This window comes from Mytilus californianus, unplaced genomic scaffold (genome assembly GCF_021869535.1).
Source record: "Mytilus californianus isolate M0D057914Y unplaced genomic scaffold, xbMytCali1.0.p SCAF_10, whole genome shotgun sequence".
Lineage (NCBI taxonomy): Eukaryota > Metazoa > Mollusca > Bivalvia > Mytilida > Mytilidae > Mytilus > Mytilus californianus.
Window position 1 is genome coordinate 6,123,709 of NW_026262582.1, and position 22,631 is coordinate 6,146,339.

The 22,631-nt window shown below is 33.1% G+C and overlaps 1 protein-coding gene across 1 annotated transcript in view; it reads right to left on the reverse strand.

Moving 5' to 3' along the window:
* Positions 1 to 1,121: 1,121 nt before the first annotated feature.
* LOC127717519 (uncharacterized) overlaps positions 1,122 to 22,631 on the reverse strand; it is a 159,821-nt gene continuing 138,311 nt past the window's right edge. Inside the window, exons 4-7 of the mRNA XM_052223198.1 lie at positions 5,188 to 5,250; positions 4,819 to 4,875; positions 2,041 to 2,333; positions 1,122 to 1,404 (exon numbers count right to left, since the gene is read on the reverse strand). Coding sequence (XP_052079158.1) covers positions 1,227 to 1,404; positions 2,041 to 2,333; positions 4,819 to 4,875; positions 5,188 to 5,250 — 591 coding nt within the window. The 3' untranslated portion in view covers positions 1,122 to 1,226. The remainder of the gene's footprint in view (positions 1,405 to 2,040; positions 2,334 to 4,818; positions 4,876 to 5,187; positions 5,251 to 22,631) is intronic.

Genomic DNA, 22,631 nt, shown 5'->3' on the forward strand with positions numbered 1-22,631 from the left:
TTGAAAATCAATTAAGAATATCTTACTATTTTTAAAAGTGATTTGTGTATGTTGATTGCAACGGATCGGACCTGTCTTAAGGGATCGTGCAATTAAGGATCACGTTATTCGTGGAACATATGAGCTTTACAAGTGATTTCTATAATAAAGTTGAGAATGGAAACAGGGAATGTGTCAAAGAGACAATGACCCGACCAAAGAGCAGAAAACAGCTCAAGGCCATCCAATGGGTCTTCAACACAGAGAGAAAATCCCGCACCCTGAAGCGTGCTTCGGCTGGACCCTAAACAAAAAAAAAATGTGCTAATTCAGAGAAAATGGACGTCACACTAAATTCCGAATCATATAAATGAACCGAAATCAAAAAAACATGTAAGACTAACAATTTTTATCTGTATTTGTAATAGAAAGGAGCAAAGACTGGCGTCAAAAATATGAACCAGCACACAGGAATTGAATCAAGTAAAACTGTTCGGCTAAAGACGTCAAGCTCTACCCGTCATCAAGAACCCGACAACATACACAAAAAAAACTACAAAACCAGAGGACAAAAACAACGACAGGGTGTATCAGGGTAGCATCTGACGTCTGACTTAAGGGAGCTACCATTTGATTTTTATGGGGGGTCTAGGATGAAAAATTTTGTCCTGCATTTTTTTTTAGTTGTAATCTCTGTCCTGCCTTTTTATTTTCCCCTCTATTCGGTCCTGGCTTTTTTTTTAAAGTTTATCCTGACTTTTCTTTACCTAAATTGTCATCCTGACTTTTTTTTTTGCAAGTGTCTCATCCTGCCTTTTTTTTACTCAAAACTCCTGTCCTGCCTATTTTTTTTAAAATTTCATCCAAGCCCCCCCTTTTTTTAGAGGAGAAAGTCGGGGTGGCGGTAGAAAACCGCCGGCCTGCAACATGAAACTGACAATTCTAGTAAATTAAGACTGGAGTCAAACGCACCTTCCAAGTGCAGGATTTGAAGTGTTGACAGGCTTGAAATACTGAACTACTAAGTTTCTTCAATAAAATGTCACTCGGTTACGGCTTAATTTATCAAAGTCTGGTAGAGTAAATGAATTATGTAATATATAACATGAACACCTCAACGTATTCAGAGCGATAAAAAAATGTCAAACTATTGCGTTTATTTTCAGGTAAAACATCATCACGTAATGAATTTAATTCGTTGTGTCTGAGTACATGTCGAATGATGTCAAACATTGCCCAATCATGTGTCATAATGTGTATTGTTTCTTCTGTAGTTTCTCTTTTTCCAACATTCTCTGAACAGCAGGATTTCTCTCCTGTTGAAGCTGCCCTCTCAGGATAACATTTTCTTTGGAAACTCTTGAAATAGATTCTTTCAACTTCAGATTTTCCAGATAGATTTCATCGTAGTTTTTACCCTGGTATCTGAAATATAATTATAAGTAAAACATATAAATGTTGAAGGTACCAGGTTAGTTATGTCAAAGCATAAAAAAGGGACGATCGATTCCATTGCAAGGAGAGAAAGAAAAAAAAAACACACAGAAAAAATAGAATATTATAGATTGAGCAACCTTTCCTAAGTTCTTACTTAATTTTATTAATAAATATTTATTTTTGATAAATTTGTATTAAAAGGCGACGATAATATCACAAATTGGAGAAGAAAAAGGTATAGTATATAAAATTGATGTCAATAGTTCCTGCTCATCATATAACATCCGTCATGTTTCGTATATATTGTAGTAGTAATTAAATAAGGCGTCGACAAATCACTAAAATCATACTTTAAGATAAGTGGTATTGCAAATGCTAAACCCTGAACACATTTTATAGGTCGTTTCTTTGATAACATAAAGATTCTCATTTGTTGTCTAAATAGTGAGAGAAAAAAATCCCGATGATTTTATCATTTTTAAGTTCAAAGATTAACACATATATAAAAAAAAAAATATTTAAGGAATTGAGTGGCAATTATTGATAGCATATATATGAAATTTAAGAAAATTCATTTGCAATTAAGCATTCATGTTTCAGTTTTATAAGTACTTTTGCTCATACCCTTCCAGCTCTTTTGACAACTTTGAGTTTTCATCGGTTGACTTTGATAACAATCTCTGCATCATTTGAAGTTCTTTCTCCTTTTCTTGTAAAATTTTCTTTAAGTATTGTGCTTGATGGCTGCTGACGGCTGAAGATAATCGTGTACGATCGGAAGTCTTCGGTCTATCGATACTGAAATATTTCGATCGTTCTTTGGCGGAGCCGATTGGATTGGGTGATGTCCATACTGCGCCCCCTAGTTTCCTTGTATCGAATGGTCTACTGATGAAAGACGGGTTTCGAAGTGTAACCTGTAAATAAAAAATACACTTTATAAATTTTCTGAATTCTAAATGCTTTTCTTGGCTTATCTCACCTGGAATGCTTCAATCCAACATTTAGAAAACCAAATATGTATAAGTACTTGAATACGTTTTCTGCTTTTGGTCGGGTTGTTGTCGTTTTGACACATTCCCTTTCCATTCTCTGCTGTATGGGATAAACTATATGACCAAAACGGACCTAACAAGTAGCCAAATCTATCACAGCCTTCTAAGAGTTGCAGTATTTTTCCGCCAGTTGTTATTTTGAAGAATTATCATTTGCGCCAAATTATATTTTGCAACGGTATCAATTGCGCCAAAATACGGAACTACTTTGCGATAATTTACATGTACACACATAGTTTGTCATATTCAATAATTCTTAGTAAATTATGTTTAACTTATTTTTTACATGAAGAAAAATTAATGGATTAAAGGGGACTCTTGTTGCTTAAAAAAATTTAAAAAAAAAGATTTGAATAAATTTCGTCACTTTTTTGGAAAGAATGCATTTCTTCTTGAAATATATTTCCCCAAGAAGTTATCATCGGGACGTGTTGATTTTTTTTCACTTTGTTTGAAAATGTAGGCGTAAAATGCAAAATTTGGGAATTTCAAAAGAGAACAATTGAAGTGACAGAATTATATATACTAGAGGAAAACTCAGTCGAAGAGATGTGTGTGTGTCTTAAATTACAAATTTCAATATAATCATATTGCCTGACTGTCAACAGTTTTATGTTTTGTTTGCATAATCTGTGCTTTTAAATGGCGCTTACTCCGCTAGTGTAAACTACCTATGCCAGCCCGAAACTTGAATAAGGGAACAGAAAAGTCAGTGGTTTTTTTTGTTATTTTTTTAAATTTGCGGGATCGTATACTTTAACTATAGTGGCGCAAACATAGTATATGTATTGGCGCAATTAAGTTGTGGCGCTAAGGGAGGCATTTTTGGCGCAACCGAATTTTTATTCTAAGTTTAATTCGCCTGAGATGTTGGAACTTTGGTCTCCTAATTATTTTCTTTGTCTATCAATGGAGAATTGAAGAAAACTAATCTGCAAAATGGTATTTTCAACCGAAAGTTTCAAAATAGCTTGGAATATATCTGTACCAAGTAAGGGACATTAAAAACAATGTAATTTATCGTTTCATAGGTTACCTGTTTTCGAAGGATTTTGTTGGTTTCCATGCAACGAATAAAGATAAATTCACAATAATTGTCAAGTAAACTAAGAGCCCTTTATATGATAGACACTTAGTCTATTCCATTATCAAATACCATATGTCATATATAAATTCTATAGAATGTCTTTTGATAGGTTTCAACAGGGCGCAGGACGTTTGCGCTTTTTTACCTGTAACACGATAGGACATTTGCGCTCCAAACACTACGGACATTTGCGCTTTAAATTTGATACACCTGTAGTAAATTGACCGGACATTTGCGCTTTTTACCGAGTTACGTAAATAAATTCAACTTGTATTTGTCGTTACTTACTTCGTCACCATGGATTTTCATCATTGAACAACAGTCGGACACCGTCAACTACATTTTCGTACATTAAAATTCGTTATATTGATGAACGGGCATCTCAGTCAAGAATTGAGAAATAGAGACTACTAGAATATGTATTTGAAATAAGGGCAAAATACCAGTCAGGACAGATTACAAGAGCAAAATTGTTCATTCCTTGGGCTTCAGATATCAAGCGAAAACTGATCTGTGATAACTACAATGTATGCGTGTCTTTGATGTCTTTATAACGTTTACTTTTATATATATATAACTACATCAATGTGCTATGAAATTAATTTTAAACACGGATGTGCTATGGAATGACTATTTAACTTTTAACCATAAGAAAATATTGTAAAAGCGCAAATATCCTATACAAAAAGCGCAAATGTCCATATTCAAAAAGCGCAAATGTCCTATGAATTGAAGCGCAAATGTCCATTAAAAAAAGCGCAAATGTCCTATGAAAAAGCGCAAACGTCCCGCGCCGTTTCAACAAGTCGTTGTATACTTACATCTTCTTTCAATATAAGTCTATAAGACATTGAACAAGATACTAAAGACAAAATTATAACCTGTTTCAATCTTAAACCTAGCGTTATCAGTTGGTAATATATGACGATTTTAATGGACAAATTTTAGGAAGCGCCACTGTTTTGAATGTTAATCGGACATGCGTTATTTTTTAGGACACACGTACAGAATGTGCAACGTGATCTTTGAAAATAAAATTTGAATGTCGATAATATAAAAATAAGGAGATGTGGTATGATTGCCAATGAGACAACCATACACCAAAGTTCAAATGGAGCCCATTTGCAACTTTCCATTTTTTTCATGTGTAGTTTTGCACACATACATCTTCGCTTTGTGTTGTCGACTAACACAACTTAACCTAGATTCAAGAGATCATGACACAGCCGTATTTGAAAAAATAAGAGTGTGTGTGACTACCTGAATGCTGTCGTCTTGATCGATGTCTGTCATCTTTGAAAAACTCATTCTATTCTTCTGAAAAATATTATAATATTCGTGCAAATAGATATAAATGTAATAACATTTTACTACAGTTACATAGTTTAATAAGAGTAAATGTGTATACTATGAATATGGTAATTGGTGACTTGTTGAATATCATAATATAAGAGAGATAAGTCAATTTTTTTCGATCAGCATGTTTCTAGAATTTCGAAAGTTATATTTTTTTAAGAGTGGTGAAAATTAAATGGCAAAGTGCGTATAGAATTTCATATAATATGACATATTTACACAATAAATATAGAAATATTTCACTTGGCTTTAATATGTAACATCATATCTTACCGTGGCCCTTACTAATGATGCGACATCTATTCGAGGTCTTGTTGCATTACGAATACCAAGGAACTGAAAATAAAAAAAAAACCAAACAAACTCAACATTAAGTAGTAAGTAGGGATCACCATACAGTTCTCACAAATGGAAAAACCTTGTGGAAGACCTTAAATTTAGACTAATGAATGAGTTCAGGAAAGGGAGGCATTACACTATCGATATATAACTCTTAAAAATAAAATGAAAATTTCGAATAGAATATGGAAATTATTTCCGTTTTATATTATTTTTTCGTTTATCAATGAATTTAGAGCTAACTACATATATGGGGTATTTGAATTTTAGATACCAAAAAAAAGTTGAATAAAGAGCTGCGCCATGAGTGCATGATACGCCCGTTGCTTTTTCAACGAATAAAGTTCCATAACTCCTCAATGTCATATCAGAAATTTATAATAAAAACCAAGGATTTGTATAGAAGATCTTACTATACAAATTCTTGTAAAAACTAAAGGGAGCTTATTTTAACAGATATAAACCAGTCACCATAGTTTCATCAAAACTGCTCAAAGCATTTTTGAGTTGTAGTCAGAAAACTGGAAGATCACCCATTTTGTATGAATAACTCGGAAACGTAAACTTAAAAATTTATAAAAATGAAAAGGGAGCTTACGTCAATAGATATAAACAATTCACCAAAGTTTCATGAAAACTGGTTAAAGCGTTTTTGAGTTATTATCCGACATCTTGACGACGGACGAACAGATGGACGGATGGACGTACGGACAAAGGTATACCATAATACGTCCCGTAAACGAGCGTATAAAAAGGGAGGGTCAATGTGGGTATGGCTAGTTTTCTCTTTTCCTTTGATTTCACGTAATGACAGGCAAAATAAAGAATCCCATATTCTTGAATCATACTTTTTTCAGGTATAACCATTCCCTCCCCCTTTTCAAAAGTTGCTGTATCCGTCTATGTTTGCATTTTTGTGAGTCTTCGGGGGGAGACCAATACATTCTAGTTTGTGATGAGAACAGTTTATGGAACTGTATCAGACCGTACTGGTTACCGGAACTTTGGATACATCAAACGAGGTACTTCCTTTCTGAGAATTAGGCAATATATGCCCTCAAATTAAGAATTCTTTCATACATTTTTTTATTATTCAAAAATATCGGTGAATATGTAATCTACAAGGATCACCAGTCCTCCACGTCTGCACCTTTCAGTTGATACCTCAATAACATGTACTACTTTCCAGTATGTTCTTTTTGAAAGGGCCCGATTTTGGTGATACAAAGTCTTTCCGAATTATTTTTACAAAGAATTCTACTCAAACCGGTGTTAGTGGCAGTCTTAAACTTGCCGTGAGGTGAGATTTTTTTGTTTTGCTCTGTGTTGAAGGCCTCACTCTGACTTTGAGATGAAGAACAGCAATAAAAGCGCAGTTAGTTTTTCTCGATTGAAATGTTTCACATTTTTCATGTCGAGAACTTGTATAGCCGACTATACGGTATGGGTTTTTCTCATTGTAGAAGTCCCTATGATGGCCTATATTGCTTACTACCACTTCATTTTAACTCTGAGGGATAGCTGTCTCATTGGAAATTATACAATATCTCCTCATTTTTATGTATCCGGCTGTCTGTGTCAACGGTTGATTTTATATTCAGACATACAAACCATAACTGCTCCTCGAGCCTTCACCCATTTTGAATGAGTTTCTTTTTGTGGTCCAATCCATCCTTTTGCTCTAGAATCATATGTAACTTTATGTAAGACCTGTAAACATTCAAATAGAATAAACATACCTATTAGTTCCAGATTGTTTTGTCATGCAGTTATGAAATATTTTACGTCCATATTTTCTACTTCAAAAATTTACGAACAACAAAACTACCCCTTATCTAGATTCTTTTATTACATTCCATTGGATATTTTGTTTGTTTAAACTTGGTTCATCAGACTAAATAAATGTTGATATGAAAGTTATAACTGTTAAGCCTATTTAATTTGATGTATTTCAAGTACCAAACAACTCCTTTTATTCACAAATATTTGGTCTCTGGTGGAGAGTTGTCTCATGGGCAATTATACCACATCTTCTTATTTGTATAGTTATAATGTAGAAAGTTTTGATTTTTTTTTTGTTTTTCCGTTAAAACAGAGGTTTAGATGTCACTTTAAAATATCCACACCCTTCTCATATATAGCCTTTTTAGGGTATTACTTACTATGTGTATAAAAGAACATTATAAAATGTAAAGGCAATCATTCACTAAACGGAAACGGAAAAAGTGCACTCTTCATTATCAATGAAAGATAAATATAACTTAACCCATATGGTATTCGAGAATATCTTTCTGTAGGTGTACATATCGCTGTTGTCTTTATGTCGTTATTTGGTTCAGAATGTTTTGAATTTTCTAGTGCTATTATTGCCATTATCATATTTGGCATTGGTTTTTTAGAGATTAAAAATTAGTAATTAGCGACTATTTCATTAAATATTTGTTTTATTTATTTTTATTTGGAAGGAGGATTTGACTGCACTATGGCCAGTGGCGTTACTTAAGCGAGAGTGTTTCCTGGAGCATCCCCATCTTCTTCACTTGAATAAATTGGTCCTCCAACTAGTTTGAAACTAGGGAGCATCCACCTCCGTGTATGACTGGCTACACAACAGCTACCCTGATATTTATAAAAAGTAAAACAGTCATTGTTTCTGTCTATCTGCTTGTCTAATACAAAGGATTGAGCATGATAAAGCCACTTTCTGGACCTTTGAATTCGAAAATCAAAAGTATGATATATTATTTATTGTTGTTTGCTTAACGTCCGCTGGCAAATATTTCATGCATGTTCAGGACGAAAAGGAATAGTATAAATTTATCATTTAAAATCCTTCAGGGATTGTCACAAGGCTTTAGTTTGACAGATATACGTATTTATATTTTAATATCTTATATATTTTCGTTCGGACTATAAATTTTTTTGTATGTCTTACATGTATAATGCGAAATTTCAAAATAAAAAAAAAACTAGAAAAGCCTCATTAATAGATCTTGCCATCAAGATTTAGATGTGAGCTGATGTTTCACCCAAAAAGATTTGTTATTGCAGGATGTTTTATTCAAACGTTAAAATTTCGGTCATACTTGGCGCTAATAATTAGAAATGTAAAATACCGACATGTGCTTCAGTAGTGAATTCGGTCCAGGACCGGGCTGAAGAAATATTCTTTTTCATAATTTAAGTTAATGGTACTTGAATAAGTTGAGTATTTATTGTATGGTCGGATACTATCCCCTCTGAATTCTTTTATAAACAAGCATTGTTCATTCCATATAGTACCAGAAGTCTTTACTAGCGCCTAGTAATTGACTTCTGATAGTACTGAGTCCCCAAAAACATGTATTGCAGGGAGTCTTGTACAACATTTGTGCAAGCTTTCAATTTTTGGTCACATTGTAATTATATGTTAATAATTGAAAACGTAAAATACGGATATTAGTCTTGCTTCTGTAGTAAATTCGATTGATGACCGGGTTGAAGTATCTTCAATCTTCATTATTCAAGTTTATTGAGCCTTTTATTGTCGTACATTATTCATTCCGAGGTCCCGAATGGATAATACCCGATAATACGAAATACTTGATGTATTCAAGTATCATAAACATGAGTAGTGAAAAGTGAAATGTGAAGATAATACTAAATCCGTTAAATCAAGAAATACTCGATTTATTAAAATGACATAAACTTGAATGATATGTAAACTGAAAAGTGAAGATAGTACTAAATGAATAATACTAGAAGCTGACAATAAAAATATAACTAATTGTTATCAGTGTTTTAAACTTGAATATTAAAAAGTAAAGATATTTCAGTCCGGTTAAAAGAGGACGCTTGAGACAAAACGTTTTGGAAGCAAAACATATAAAACGTTTAAGAGCTTCAAAACCAAATACAGTCAAAAACTAGCATCTCAAATCATTTACAGCTGAACTAAATGAGTGTGTATGTCGTGCATTTAAGATAATTCTAATTTAATTTTTTATGTAACGTAACATTTTTTTATTTGCTAAATTAACTGCACTACTCATCGCCTGTAAAACTGCATTTGCGACCGTCAAATCGCCATTGGACGTCGACAACTCTTCAACTACAGTACCTTAATTTGCATGTTTGTATGGCGAACAATGATTCTTTTATTAAGTAATGCTGCCTTACTGCAAACATTATGTGTATTCTATTTTGGTACATTTATATCTATATTTACTGGACATTTATTTTGCTATATCTCGAAAAATATAAATCTTATATCTATATTACCATTTTTCAATTTTCATATGCATTTTGATATGCTCTAGATACATGCAAAATTTCATTAAAATCTCTGATATCGTCCATGTAGTGACTTTACGTACCTTTATAATACATGTACATGTATACTCACTGGCTTGCTTTTGCCTTGATCTATAAGGTGACGTGCACTTTTCCCTCCACTTGATCGCTGTCGAAATTTTGTTGCCATTTCTGAAAATTATACATCATCTGTTGAATCTTGATGAGTCCTCTCCCTAACTAGTGGTGTAACAGCACTGCCACAACACAAGAACAAACCGTAAAAATCAGTTTACAAATGCTGGACTAATCAGATAGGTACGAAGCACAACAAAAAACTAATAAAAAAGCCCCTCAAAAAACAAAGTATCGATCTAAGAGTACATAGATTGATGCTTTATAGACGTTGGTTTTTTTAGAAAACGTTAGGGTATACTGTTATACAAATCCTACAAATAGCTGGTAAAGGGTTTTAAAATCGTCAAAGATCAAATTAGTTAAAAATGTTATACCCCAGACACACGTCTCGTCCTCTTAAAACTCATCAGTGACGCTCGAATCAAAACTGGTTGAAGGCCAAATCAATTACGAAGTTAAAGAGCAGAAGAACATTGAGAATAACAAATCCAAGAAATTGTACAAGCAAAGGTCATGCGTTTCTCAGAGTGTTTATACATTAAATCCGATGGCTGTGTACTAATTGATACTTTATATAAAATCAAGAAGATGTGGTATAATTGGCAATGAGACAACTGTCTATCAGAGACCCAAATGACATAGAAGTTTAGTCTGGAAATCATAATTTATTTATTGATTGGCTTTGAACTTGCTTTCAGTAACTGTGAGTACTCTTATTTCGATACTTTATGTCTATTGTTTTATGTTAGTTGGTTTATTTGTGTTTCGTACCGATTCATTGCGTTAAGCCATTTGCAACTGATTTTTTTACCGATTGTTTTTAGGTTATTATGCTGTAACACTACTGTCCCATGTTAGGGGAGGGTGGAGCGTTCACAAACATGATTAACTCCGCCACATTCTTTATTTGTCCGTCTCAAGTCAGGAGCCTGTTATTCAGTGGTTGTCGTTGGTTCATGTGTGTCATATTTGTTTATCGTAAATAATATTGAATGAACTAGGCCGTTATTTTTCTTATTTGAATTTTCATGTAGGGGCCTTTTATAGCTGACTGTATGGTACAGGTTTTTTTCTCATTGTTGAAGACTGTACGGTGACATATATAGTTGCTTTTATCTTCGTCATTTGAACTTCTGTGGATTATTTTCTGATTGACAATCATACTACATCTCTTAGTTTGTATGTCATCTATGACTGGGAGTAGGAAACCTTATAGTTTCGAATATTTTTAACAATAAAGGAAAGTTATTTGATTTATACGGAAAGTTATTTGATTTATACTAAAATACCAAAAATATCAAACCTGCAATTTTCAAGGGGAATTTGTCTTGAACTTACAATTAGGTGAGAGTTTTTGTTCCATGTTAAAATTTCATTGTGCTTTTTTAATTTAGACGAAGAACAGCAATAAAAGCGTTGTTCTGTTGCTTCCTTCCTGTCCACATGATTTTGTGTCTGGAAATGAAACACCATATCTACAACCATATAGACAACTATACACCAGAGACCAAAGGACGAGAATATAAGCAACTATGGGTCACCATATACGGCCTTCAACAATGAGTAAAACGATTACCATACAGTAAGCTATAAAAAAAAGGCCCCGGTACGAAAAAAATGTAAAATAAATCAAAAGAGTAAGATAACCGTGCTATTGACCTAATTTAGGCTAAAACAATAAACAAGTAAAAAATATGAAAAATAACTACCAACAATAACCAATGAATTACAAGCTCCGGACTTGGGCCAGGCGCCTACAGAAAATGGCGGAGTTTAAAAATATTTGTGAAACACCATATCTTTTGTTTTCTAACTACTTTGAAAAAGTGAAAAAAACGAAGGTTTAAGTATTTCAATATAATTCAATTACATCGGTTTATTTGATTTCATCGGTTGACGATGAAGCTTGATATAAAAATAAAGAGATATGGTATGATCGACTTCTTATTTTAATATGAAAGTTAAAATGAAGTGGTAGTAAGCAACTGTAGACCACCGAAAGGCCTTCAACAATGGGAAAAACCCATAAAGCGTATAGTCAGCTATAAAACGCCCCGATATGACCAATATAAAACAATTCAAACGAGAAAACTAACGGCCTAATTTAGTTTTTAGTCAGTTGTGTTGTATGTTTGTGATGTATGTTTACACAGTTTCTGGCGGCTATATTCCAATTATTGTCACATTAACAAATTGTGTCTGTTTTGGGTTGCTCACCCAATGTTGTCAATATAACGAAACTATATTAACTATCGTACAAGTGTAAGGTTTAGCTAGCTATAAAACCAGGTTTAACCCACCATTTTGTTTTCGGAAAATGTCTGTATCAAGTCAGTAATATGGCAGTTGTTTGTCACTTTTTCGTTGATTGATAGCTTTTTTTTTTTTATGGACTTCCCCTTTTTAAATTTGCCTTGGAGTTCGTTATTTTTGTTATATTCTTTTATAATAAAAAAATTACGGAAAACAAATATGACAGAAATTAAACAACGACAACCACTGAATTACATGCTCCTGACTTGGGACATGCAGATACAGAATGTGGCGGGGTTTAACGTGTTTATGAGCAAGCACCCCTTTCCTAACCTTAGTCAGTGATGTAACAGCTCAACATAAGAACAAACTGTAAAAATCATTTGCAATCGACTTAGTTCAAAAGATCGATACAAGGCTGAAAAACCATTAACATAAAAAGAATATACACAAAGCACCGAAAAAGCCTCGGATATTAATTCATTGAGATGTGATATGACTTAAATTGAGACAACTATACACCAGAGAACAAAGGACGAGAATGTACGCAACTATGGGTCACCATATACGGCCTTCAACAATGAGTAAAACGCGTACCATACAGTAAGCTAAAAAAAAAAAGGCCCCGGTATGATAAAATGTGAAATAAATCAAAAGAGTTAACTAACCGTGGTATTGACCTAATTTAGGCTAAAAACATTAAACAAGTAAAAGATATGAAAAATAACTACCAACAATAACCACTGAATTACAAGCTCCGGACTTGGGCCAGGCGCCTACAGAAAATGGCGGAGTTTAAAAATATTTGTGAGCGCTCAACACTTTCCTTACCGCGGACATCTGTGTAACAGCACATTATAAGAAGAATCTGTTAAACTCAATTAGAAAGGGACGTGACTCACAAATTGGCATGAAGCACAAGAAACAACTAACAAAATGACAAAGGGTACTAAGCCCTACCAACAACATAAAATAAATATTTTGACTGAATCTGCAACTACTTATGATGGTTGACACCCACCGACTTTTAAGTAACATGTTCTTGTCTAAAAATATATGAAAAAAATTATAATTGAATACTGAAACTTACAAAAAAACTGAAACAGATTCTTTGGTATATAACGCTGACTTAAAAAAAAAGTGAAAATCATGATTACGCTTTAATGGTGTCATTTAACTCGAATGCACATATTGCTTTAATTGATAAAGATCTTATGAAACCATACAAAATAATATTAAAATACATTAAAATATAGATAAAGATTAATTGAAATTAAAAAATTATAAATGCAAAATTACCTTTCTTTTTGTTACTTGTCGAAGAAGAATTCGATGTTTTCATGGCGAAATCGATTATGTTGGAATTACAATCAACTTTTAGGATAGCTTAAACGATTTCATAACGTATACATAAATATTAAAATACCTTGAACAAACATTACTTTCTAATATATATTCATATAATGCTAATCCATAAAAAAAGCATTGGTACGACATTGAACCAAATCGATCCGTCATGAAGGTCAATTCATTTCATTCATGAACAATGTAAGGATGCATTTGACTGCTAATAAAAAAATGTGGCTGATTTAATAATCATTAAATTCTGTACCTATTTTCAATTTTCAAGATTAAGAATCGCACTTTATGTTGAACTTAACTGATGCCTAAGTAACTATACGTATTTGTTGTTTGTTTTATATATTAAGTCCATTGTAAAAATGATGTCAATACGTGAGAATATACAACACAAATGTACCGAATCAATGACTAATTAAGTAAATAGTTTGAAAATAAACCATCATGAGAATGAAAATCACTAAATTCGAATGAACGAACGAACGAACAAACCATTATTTTTATGAATGTAAAGTGAATTTGATAGAATGAAAAATGTCATCTCCTTCATCGAAGATAAATTCATTTACAGATTGATTGATTGCTAGATTTCGCTTAGTTTGGCTAATTTTGTCTTTTTTTTTTTCGAGTTCAGTCGATTAATTATAATGGACGTGCATGCAGTAAAATTTGTTAAAGCATGCATACAGAGACTTGCAAAACAAAGTAAACAAACACAATAAAACAGCCTAATACCCCCCCCCCCTTTTCTCACGAAAAAAAAATCAGCAGCAAAAAAAAACAACAACAAAAAAAACAACAACAAAAATGAATACAACAAATCAATCAAGCAAACAAAGTAAACAAGAAAAATACAGTGCTTCTTAACAGATACATATACTCCGGGACTATTATACTATATGTCCCAGATATAATATAATACAACAATATTGTATTATATGTGTTCTTCACAGAATTGGAGATCCCACTTAAAATTGCGCATAAAAATATAAAGTTACATATGATGGTAGCTGTTGTTTCGCTTATTCCATTGATTAATGGCGTTTAATTTTAGTCAGTTTTTATAGTGCATTGGATTTCGGTTTTTTATGCCTTTTTTACAAGTATTAGAAATATATATTACGGTAGAGAAATTCAATAAAAATAAAAAAAATAAAAAATCAATCTTCTAATGAACTCAAAATCGTTAACTTTTTTTTTTCTAACTTTTTTTATTTTCCCGCATCTGCGAAGAAATCTTTTCCTGTATCGTTTAGGCTCGAGATTAAAGTAAAATGTTATGGGGACGTACCTTATAACAGTAAGCAAATCAATTAAACTACTAAAAATCAATATAAAAAATCGATATACTAATAAAATCATAATCGTAAACGTTTTTTCTAACTTTTTCAGTTGCATTTGCCCTGTTCCGGTTCTGTTGATGGACGATGACATGCAAGTCATACGATTTCCCGAAAATTTATATATGATTACCAAAAAGAATTTGGACAACCACACAATAACAATAAAATTTGTATCCTTTTGATGTCCTTTTCTAATTTATGGTAGACTTTGCTTTAATTCATTTTGTTTTTTGTTTGATATTTAACAAAAAGACGCGAAGATTCAAAGTTGTATGAAGTCATATAACATTTGTCAATTGGTCATCGCCATGATTGATGATCATTTTAACACTTGTCGGTTATTATACAGATCCGCTCCTTAACAACTCGAAGCTGGTTGATGCTTCATAGCAACACGTCTTCTTGTTTACATTAAAATAACAGAGTTTTCTGTCCTTTTTACCAATTCATTTATAATCCGGCTGGCCACGTCATTACTGGTGACCTAAACAATGTTAATAACACTTCTCTACGAAATGTGTTATCCAAAGGTCCGAAATATCGTGAGCCTAAATCCATCAATTGGAAACACAACTTCAAAATGCTGATGGATTCAGTCGAGGATTATGTCACAGTTCACAGGAAACTCAACATATATCCCCACGACACTAAACAAGGAGAAAATCCTGGATAATAATAGGTCTGTTACATAGGTTCCTTTAGAATTTTAACCAAAGATGAAGAACGGGATCTTCCATCACTGTATTGGATACCTAAACTGCATAAGTGACTTTTCTACACATTACACAAGTATTCCCCATTCCAAACTAAAATACAAATTGAAAGAGTTGATCCTGATTTGTTTCATAGAAAAGAATGACCATGGTAGATACAAGTACCTTGACTTAGAGAGAGATAAATCTTACTTTGCAAACAAAATCAGTCGGATTCAAACAAAACATTCTCTAAAACTGACATTAGCAAGATGCTTGATTTCTTGATTGACAACATATTTGTTATGTTTGGAGGACGTGTTCTTCAACAAACAATCGGCTTTCCCATGGTAACCAACTGTGGTCTTTTTTTTGCCAACATGTTCTTCATTCATATGAGGCTGACTTCATACAGGAACTTCTGAGGAAGAAAGAAAAGAAGTATGGGCTTTGCTCATTTTTGAAGGTCGTACGGTGACCTATATTTGTTAATTTACGTGTCATTTGGTCTCTTGTGGAAAGTTGTCTCATTGGAAATAATACCACATCTTCTTATTTTTAAAGTTAACAGAATCCTTTAACTTCACTTTGTGCTATATAGATTATGTTCTCCCACTAGACAATTAAACATTTGATGACTATGTTGAACGCTTCTATTCCATCAAACTTAAGATAAAGGATACAACAGATACAGTTTCGTCTGTCTCATATCTTGACTTACATCTAGAAATTGACAATGAGGGTCGGTTGAAAACAAAACTTTGGGACACAGGAGATGATTTCAGCTTCCCAATTGTGCACTTTCCATTTCTATGTGGCAACATTCCAGCAGTGCCTGCATACGGAGTATATATCTCCCAGTTGATACAATATTCCAGGGCTTGTATTTCCTATCATGATTTCCTTGATAGAGGGTTGCTGCTCACAAGGAAGCTATTAAACAAAGAGTTGCAAGTGGCGTAGTGGAAATCATCTCTTCGTATATTTTACGGTCGCTATCACGAGTTGGTTGACCGTTATGGAATATCTGTTTCACAGATGACAGCGGATATGATCCAATTGTCGATACTATAATCCCGTCCCCTTTTTGCCGAATGTGACTTAAAGAAAAAGACCTATCATCGGTTTTGTAATAACATGAGAAACACGACGGGTGCCACATGTGGAGCAGGATCTGCTTACCCTACCGGAGCACCTGATATCACCCCAAATATTTGTTGGGGTTCGTGTTGCTCAGTCTTTAGCATGTTTAGTTTTCTACGTTGTGTTTTGTGTACTGTTGTTTGTCTGTTGGTCTTTTTCTGATTTAGCCATGGCGTTGTCAGTTTATTTTCGATTTATGAGTTCGAATGTCCCTATATTATCTTTCGCCTCACTTTAATAGCACGATATAGATTAATGAGATGCGGTCGTTTGCCAATGAGACAACTATCAAACAGAATCCAAACGACGTGAATTTAAGCAAGCATATGTCACTGTACGGCCCTCAGCAATGGTTAACATGCATACCGTATAGTCAGCAGAAAAACGCTTCGGATGCATGAAATTATTAAACGTGTTGTTTTCAATTTTTTACATCACTGGGTCGATACCTCTGCTGGTGGACTATCAGTCCCCGAGGGTATCATCAGCTCAGTAGCCAGTACTTCGGTACTGGCATGATTTATAACAAACCTTTTTAAAATTGTCCGTTTATAAATTTTGAAATTCTAAAGAAACTAAGGTTTCAACTCCCTCAGGCAAAGTTGACCTTAGATGAATTTGGCTCCTTGTTTTATGCATTTTTGTCATATAGCTCTTCAACTGTTTTGGTACTTACACATCCCTCGGATTTCAAATGTTTGGCTTTGAGCGTTCCTGATGAAGTTAAATCCAGAAAAGCGCTTAGAACGCATGAAATTATTAAACGTGTTGTTTTCAATTTTTTACATCACTGGGTCGATACCTCTGCTGGTGGACTATCAGTCCCCGAGGGTATCATCAGCTCAGTAGTCAGTACTTCGGTACTGGCATGATTTATAACAAACCTTTCTAACATTGTCCGTTTATAAATTGTGAAATTCTAAAGAAATTAAGGTTTCAACTCCCTCAGGCAAAGTTGACCTTAGATGAATTTGGCTCTTTTTTTTATGTATTTTTGTCATATAGCTCTTCAACTGTTTTGGTACTTATACATCCCTCGGATTTCAAATGTTTGGCTTTGAGCGTTCTTGATGAAGGTAAATCCAGAAACAACTCTTCAACTACAGTACCTTAATTTGCATGTTTGTATGGCGAACAATGAATTCTTTTATTAAGTAATGCTGCCTTACTGCGAACATTATGTGTATTCTATTTAGGTACATTTATATTTATATTTACTGGACATTTATTTTGCTATATCTCGAAAAATATAAATCTTATATCTATATTACCATTTTTCAATTTTCATATGCATTTTGATATGTTCTAGATACATGCAAAATTTCATTAAAATCTCTGAGATCGTCCATGTAGTGACTTTACGTACCTTTATAATACATGTACATGTATACTCACTGGCTTGCTTTTGACTTGATCTATAAGGTGACGTGCACTTTTCCCTCCACTTGATCGCTGTCGAAATTTTGTTGCCATTTCTGAAAATTATACGTCATCTGTTGAATCTTGAGGAGTCCTCTCCCTAACTAGTGGTGTAACAGCACTGCCACAACACAAGAACAAACCGTAAAAGTCAGTTTACAAATGCTTGACTAATCAGATAGGTACGAAGCACAACAAAAAATCTGATAAAAAAGCCCCTAAAAAAACAAAGTATCGATCTAAGAGTATCGATCTAAGAGTTAGTACATAGATTGATGTTTTATAGACGTTGTTTTTTTTAGAAAACGTTAGGGTATACTGTTATACTGACAAAAAATTAATAACGACATTATCAGATATATTGTACAGTACAAATCCTACAAATAGCTGGTAAAGATCAAATTAGTTAAAAATGTTATACCCCAGACACACGTCTCGTCCTCTTAAAACTCATCAGTGACGCTCGAATCAAAACTGGTTGAAGGCCAAATCAATTACGAAGTTAAAGAGCAGAAGAACATTGAAAATAACAAATCCAAGAAATTGTACAAGCAAAGGTCATGCGTTTCTCAGAGTGTTTATACATTAAATCCGTTGGCTGTGTACTAATTGATACTTTATATAAAATCAAGAAGATGTGGTATAATTGCCAATGAGACAACTGTCCATCAGAGACCCAAACGACATAGAAGTTTAGTCTGGAAATCATAATTTATTTATTGATTGGCTTTGAACTTGCTTTCAGTAACTGTGAGTACTCTTATTTCGATACTTTATGTCTATTGTTTTATGTTAGTTGGTTTATTTGTGTTTCGTACCGATTCATTGCGTTAAGCCATTTGCAACTGATTATTTTACCGATTGTTTTTAGGTTAATATGCTGTAACACTACTGTCCCATGTTAGGGGAGGGTGGAGCGTTCACAAACATGTTTAACTCTGCCACATTCTTTATTTGCCCGTCTCAAGTCAGGAGCCTGTTATTCAGTGATTGTCGTTGGTTCATGTGTGTCATATTTGTTTATCGTAAATAATATTGAATGAACTAGGCCGTTATTTTTCTTATTTGAATTTTCATGTAGGGGCCTTTTATAGCTGACTGTATGGTACAGGTTTTTTTCTCATTGTTGAAGACTGTACGGTGACATATATAGTTGCTTTTATCTTCGTCATTTGAACTTCTGTGGATTATTTTCTGATTGACAATCATACTACATCTCTTAGTTTGTATGTCATCTATGACTGGGAGTAGGAAACCTTATAGTTTCGAATATTTTTAACAATAAAGGAAAGTTATTTGATTTATACGGAAAGTTATTTGATTTATACTAAAATACCAAAAATATCAAACCTGCAATTTTCAAGGGGAATTTGTCTTGAACTTACAATTAGGTGAGAGTTTTTGTTCCATGTTAAAATTTCATTGTGCTTTTTTAATTTAGACGAAGAACAGCAATAAAAGCGTTGTTCTGTTGCTTCCTTCCTGTCCACATGATTTTGTGTCTGGAAATGAAACACCATATCTACAACCATATAGACAACTATACACCAGAGACCAAAGGACGAGAATATAAGCAACTATGGGTCACCATATACGGCCTTCAACAATGAGTAAAACGATTACCATACAGTAAGCTATAAAAAAAAGGCCCCGGTACGAAAAAAATGTAAAATAAATCAAAAGAGTAAGATAACCGTGCTATTGACCTAATTTAGGCTAAAACAATAAACAAGTAAAAAATATGAAAAATAACTACCAACAATAACCAATGAATTACAAGCTCCGGACTTGGGCCAGGCGCCTACAGAAAATGGCGGAGTTTAAAAATATTTGTGAAACACCATATCTTTTGTTTTCTAACTACTTTGAAAAAGTGAAAAAAACGAAGGTTTAAGTATTTCAATATAATTCAATTACATCGGTTTATTTGATTTCATCGGTTGACGATGAAGCTTGATATAAAAATAAAGAGATATGGTATGATCGACTTCTTATTTTAATATGAAAGTTAAAATGAAGTGGTAGTAAGCAACTGTAGACCACCGAAAGGCCTTCAACAATGGGAAAAACCCATAAAGCGTATAGTCAGCTATAAAACGCCCCGATATGACCAATATAAAACAATTCAAACGAGAAAACTAACGGCCTAATTTAGTTTTTAGTCAGTTGTGTTGTATGTTTGTGATGTATGTTTACACAGTTTCTGGCGGCTATATTCCAATTATTGTCACATTAACAAATTGTGTCTGTTTTGGGTTGCTCACCCAATGTTGTCAATATAACGAAACTATATTAACTATCGTACAAGTGTAAGGTTTAGCTAGCTATAAAACCAGGTTTAACCCACCATTTTGTTTTCGGAAAATGTCTGTATCAAGTCAGTAATATGGCAGTTGTTTGTCACTTTTTCGTTGATTGATAGCTTTTTTTTTTTTATGGACTTCCCCTTTTTAAATTTGCCTTGGAGTTCGTTATTTTTGTTATATTCTTTTATAATAAAAAAATTACGGAAAACAAATATGACAGAAATTAAACAACGACAACCACTGAATTACATGCTCCTGACTTGGGACATGCAGATACAGAATGTGGCGGGGTTTAACGTGTTTATGAGCAAGCACCCCTTTCCTAACCTTAGTCAGTGATGTAACAGCTCAACATAAGAACAAACTGTAAAAATCATTTGCAATCGACTTAGTTCAAAAGATCGATACAAGGCTGAAAAACCATTAACATAAAAAGAATATACACAAAGCACCGAAAAAGCCTCGGATATTAATTCATTGAGATGTGATATGACTTAAATTGAGACAACTATACACCAGAGAACAAAGGACGAGAATGTACGCAACTATGGGTCACCATATACGGCCTTCAACAATGAGTAAAACGCGTACCATACAGTAAGCTAAAAAAAAAAAGGCCCCGGTATGATAAAATGTGAAATAAATCAAAAGAGTTAACTAACCGTGGTATTGACCTAATTTAGGCTAAAAACATTAAACAAGTAAAAGATATGAAAAATAACTACCAACAATAACCACTGAATTACAAGCTCCGGACTTGGGCCAGGCGCCTACAGAAAATGGCGGAGTTTAAAAATATTTGTGAGCGCTCAACACTTTCCTTACCGCGGACATCTGTGTAACAGCACATTATAAGAAGAATCTGTTAAACTCAATTAGAAAGGGACGTGACTCACAAATTGGCATGAAGCACAAGAAACAACTAACAAAATGACAAAGGGTACTAAGCCCTACCAACAACATAAAATAAATATTTTGACTGAATCTGCAACTACTTATGATGGTTGACACCCACCGACTTTTAAGTAACATGTTCTTGTCTAAAAATATATGAAAAAAATTATAATTGAATACTGAAACTTACAAAAAAACTGAAACAGATTCTTTGGTATATAACGCTGACTTAAAAAAAAAGTGAAAATCATGATTACGCTTTAATGGTGTCATTTAACTCGAATGCACATATTGCTTTAATTGATAAAGATCTTATGAAACCATACAAAATAATATTAAAATACATTAAAATATAGATAAAGATTAATTGAAATTAAAAAATTATAAATGCAAAATTACCTTTCTTTTTGTTACTTGTCGAAGAAGAATTCGATGTTTTCATGGCGAAATCGATTATGTTGGAATTACAATCAACTTTTAGGATAGCTTAAACGATTTCATAACGTATACATAAATATTAAAATACCTTGAACAAACATTACTTTCTAATATATATTCATATAATGCTAATCCATAAAAAAAGCATTGGTACGACATTGAACCAAATCGATCCGTCATGAAGGTCAATTCATTTCATTCATGAACAATGTAAGGATGCATTTGACTGCTAATAAAAAAATGTGGCTGATTTAATAATCATTAAATTCTGTACCTATTTTCAATTTTCAAGATTAAGAATCGCACTTTATGTTGAACTTAACTGATGCCTAAGTAACTATACGTATTTGTTGTTTGTTTTATATATTAAGTCCATTGTAAAAATGATGTCAATACGTGAGAATATACAACACAAATGTACCGAATCAATGACTAATTAAGTAAATAGTTTGAAAATAAACCATCATGAGAATGAAAATCACTAAATTCGAATGAACGAACGAACGAACAAACCATTATTTTTATGAATGTAAAGTGAATTTGATAGAATGAAAAATGTCATCTCCTTCATCGAAGATAAATTCATTTACAGATTGATTGATTGCTAGATTTCGCTTAGTTTGGCTAATTTTGTCTTTTTTTTTTTCGAGTTCAGTCGATTAATTATAATGGACGTGCATGCAGTAAAATTTGTTAAAGCATGCATACAGAGACTTGCAAAACAAAGTAAACAAACACAATAAAACAGCCTAATACCCCCCCCCCCCTTTTCTCACGAAAAAAAAATCAGCAGCAAAAAAAAACAACAACAAAAAAAACAACAACAAAAATGAATACAACAAATCAATCAAGCAAACAAAGTAAACAAGAAAAATACAGTGCTTCTTAACAGATACATATACTCCGGGACTATTATACTATATGTCCCAGATATAATATAATACAACAATATTGTATTATATGTGTTCTTCACAGAATTGGAGATCCCACTTAAAATTGCGCATAAAAATATAAAGTTACATATGATGGTAGCTGTTGTTTCGCTTATTCCATTGATTAATGGCGTTTAATTTTAGTCAGTTTTTATAGTGCATTGGATTTCGGTTTTTTATACCTTTTTT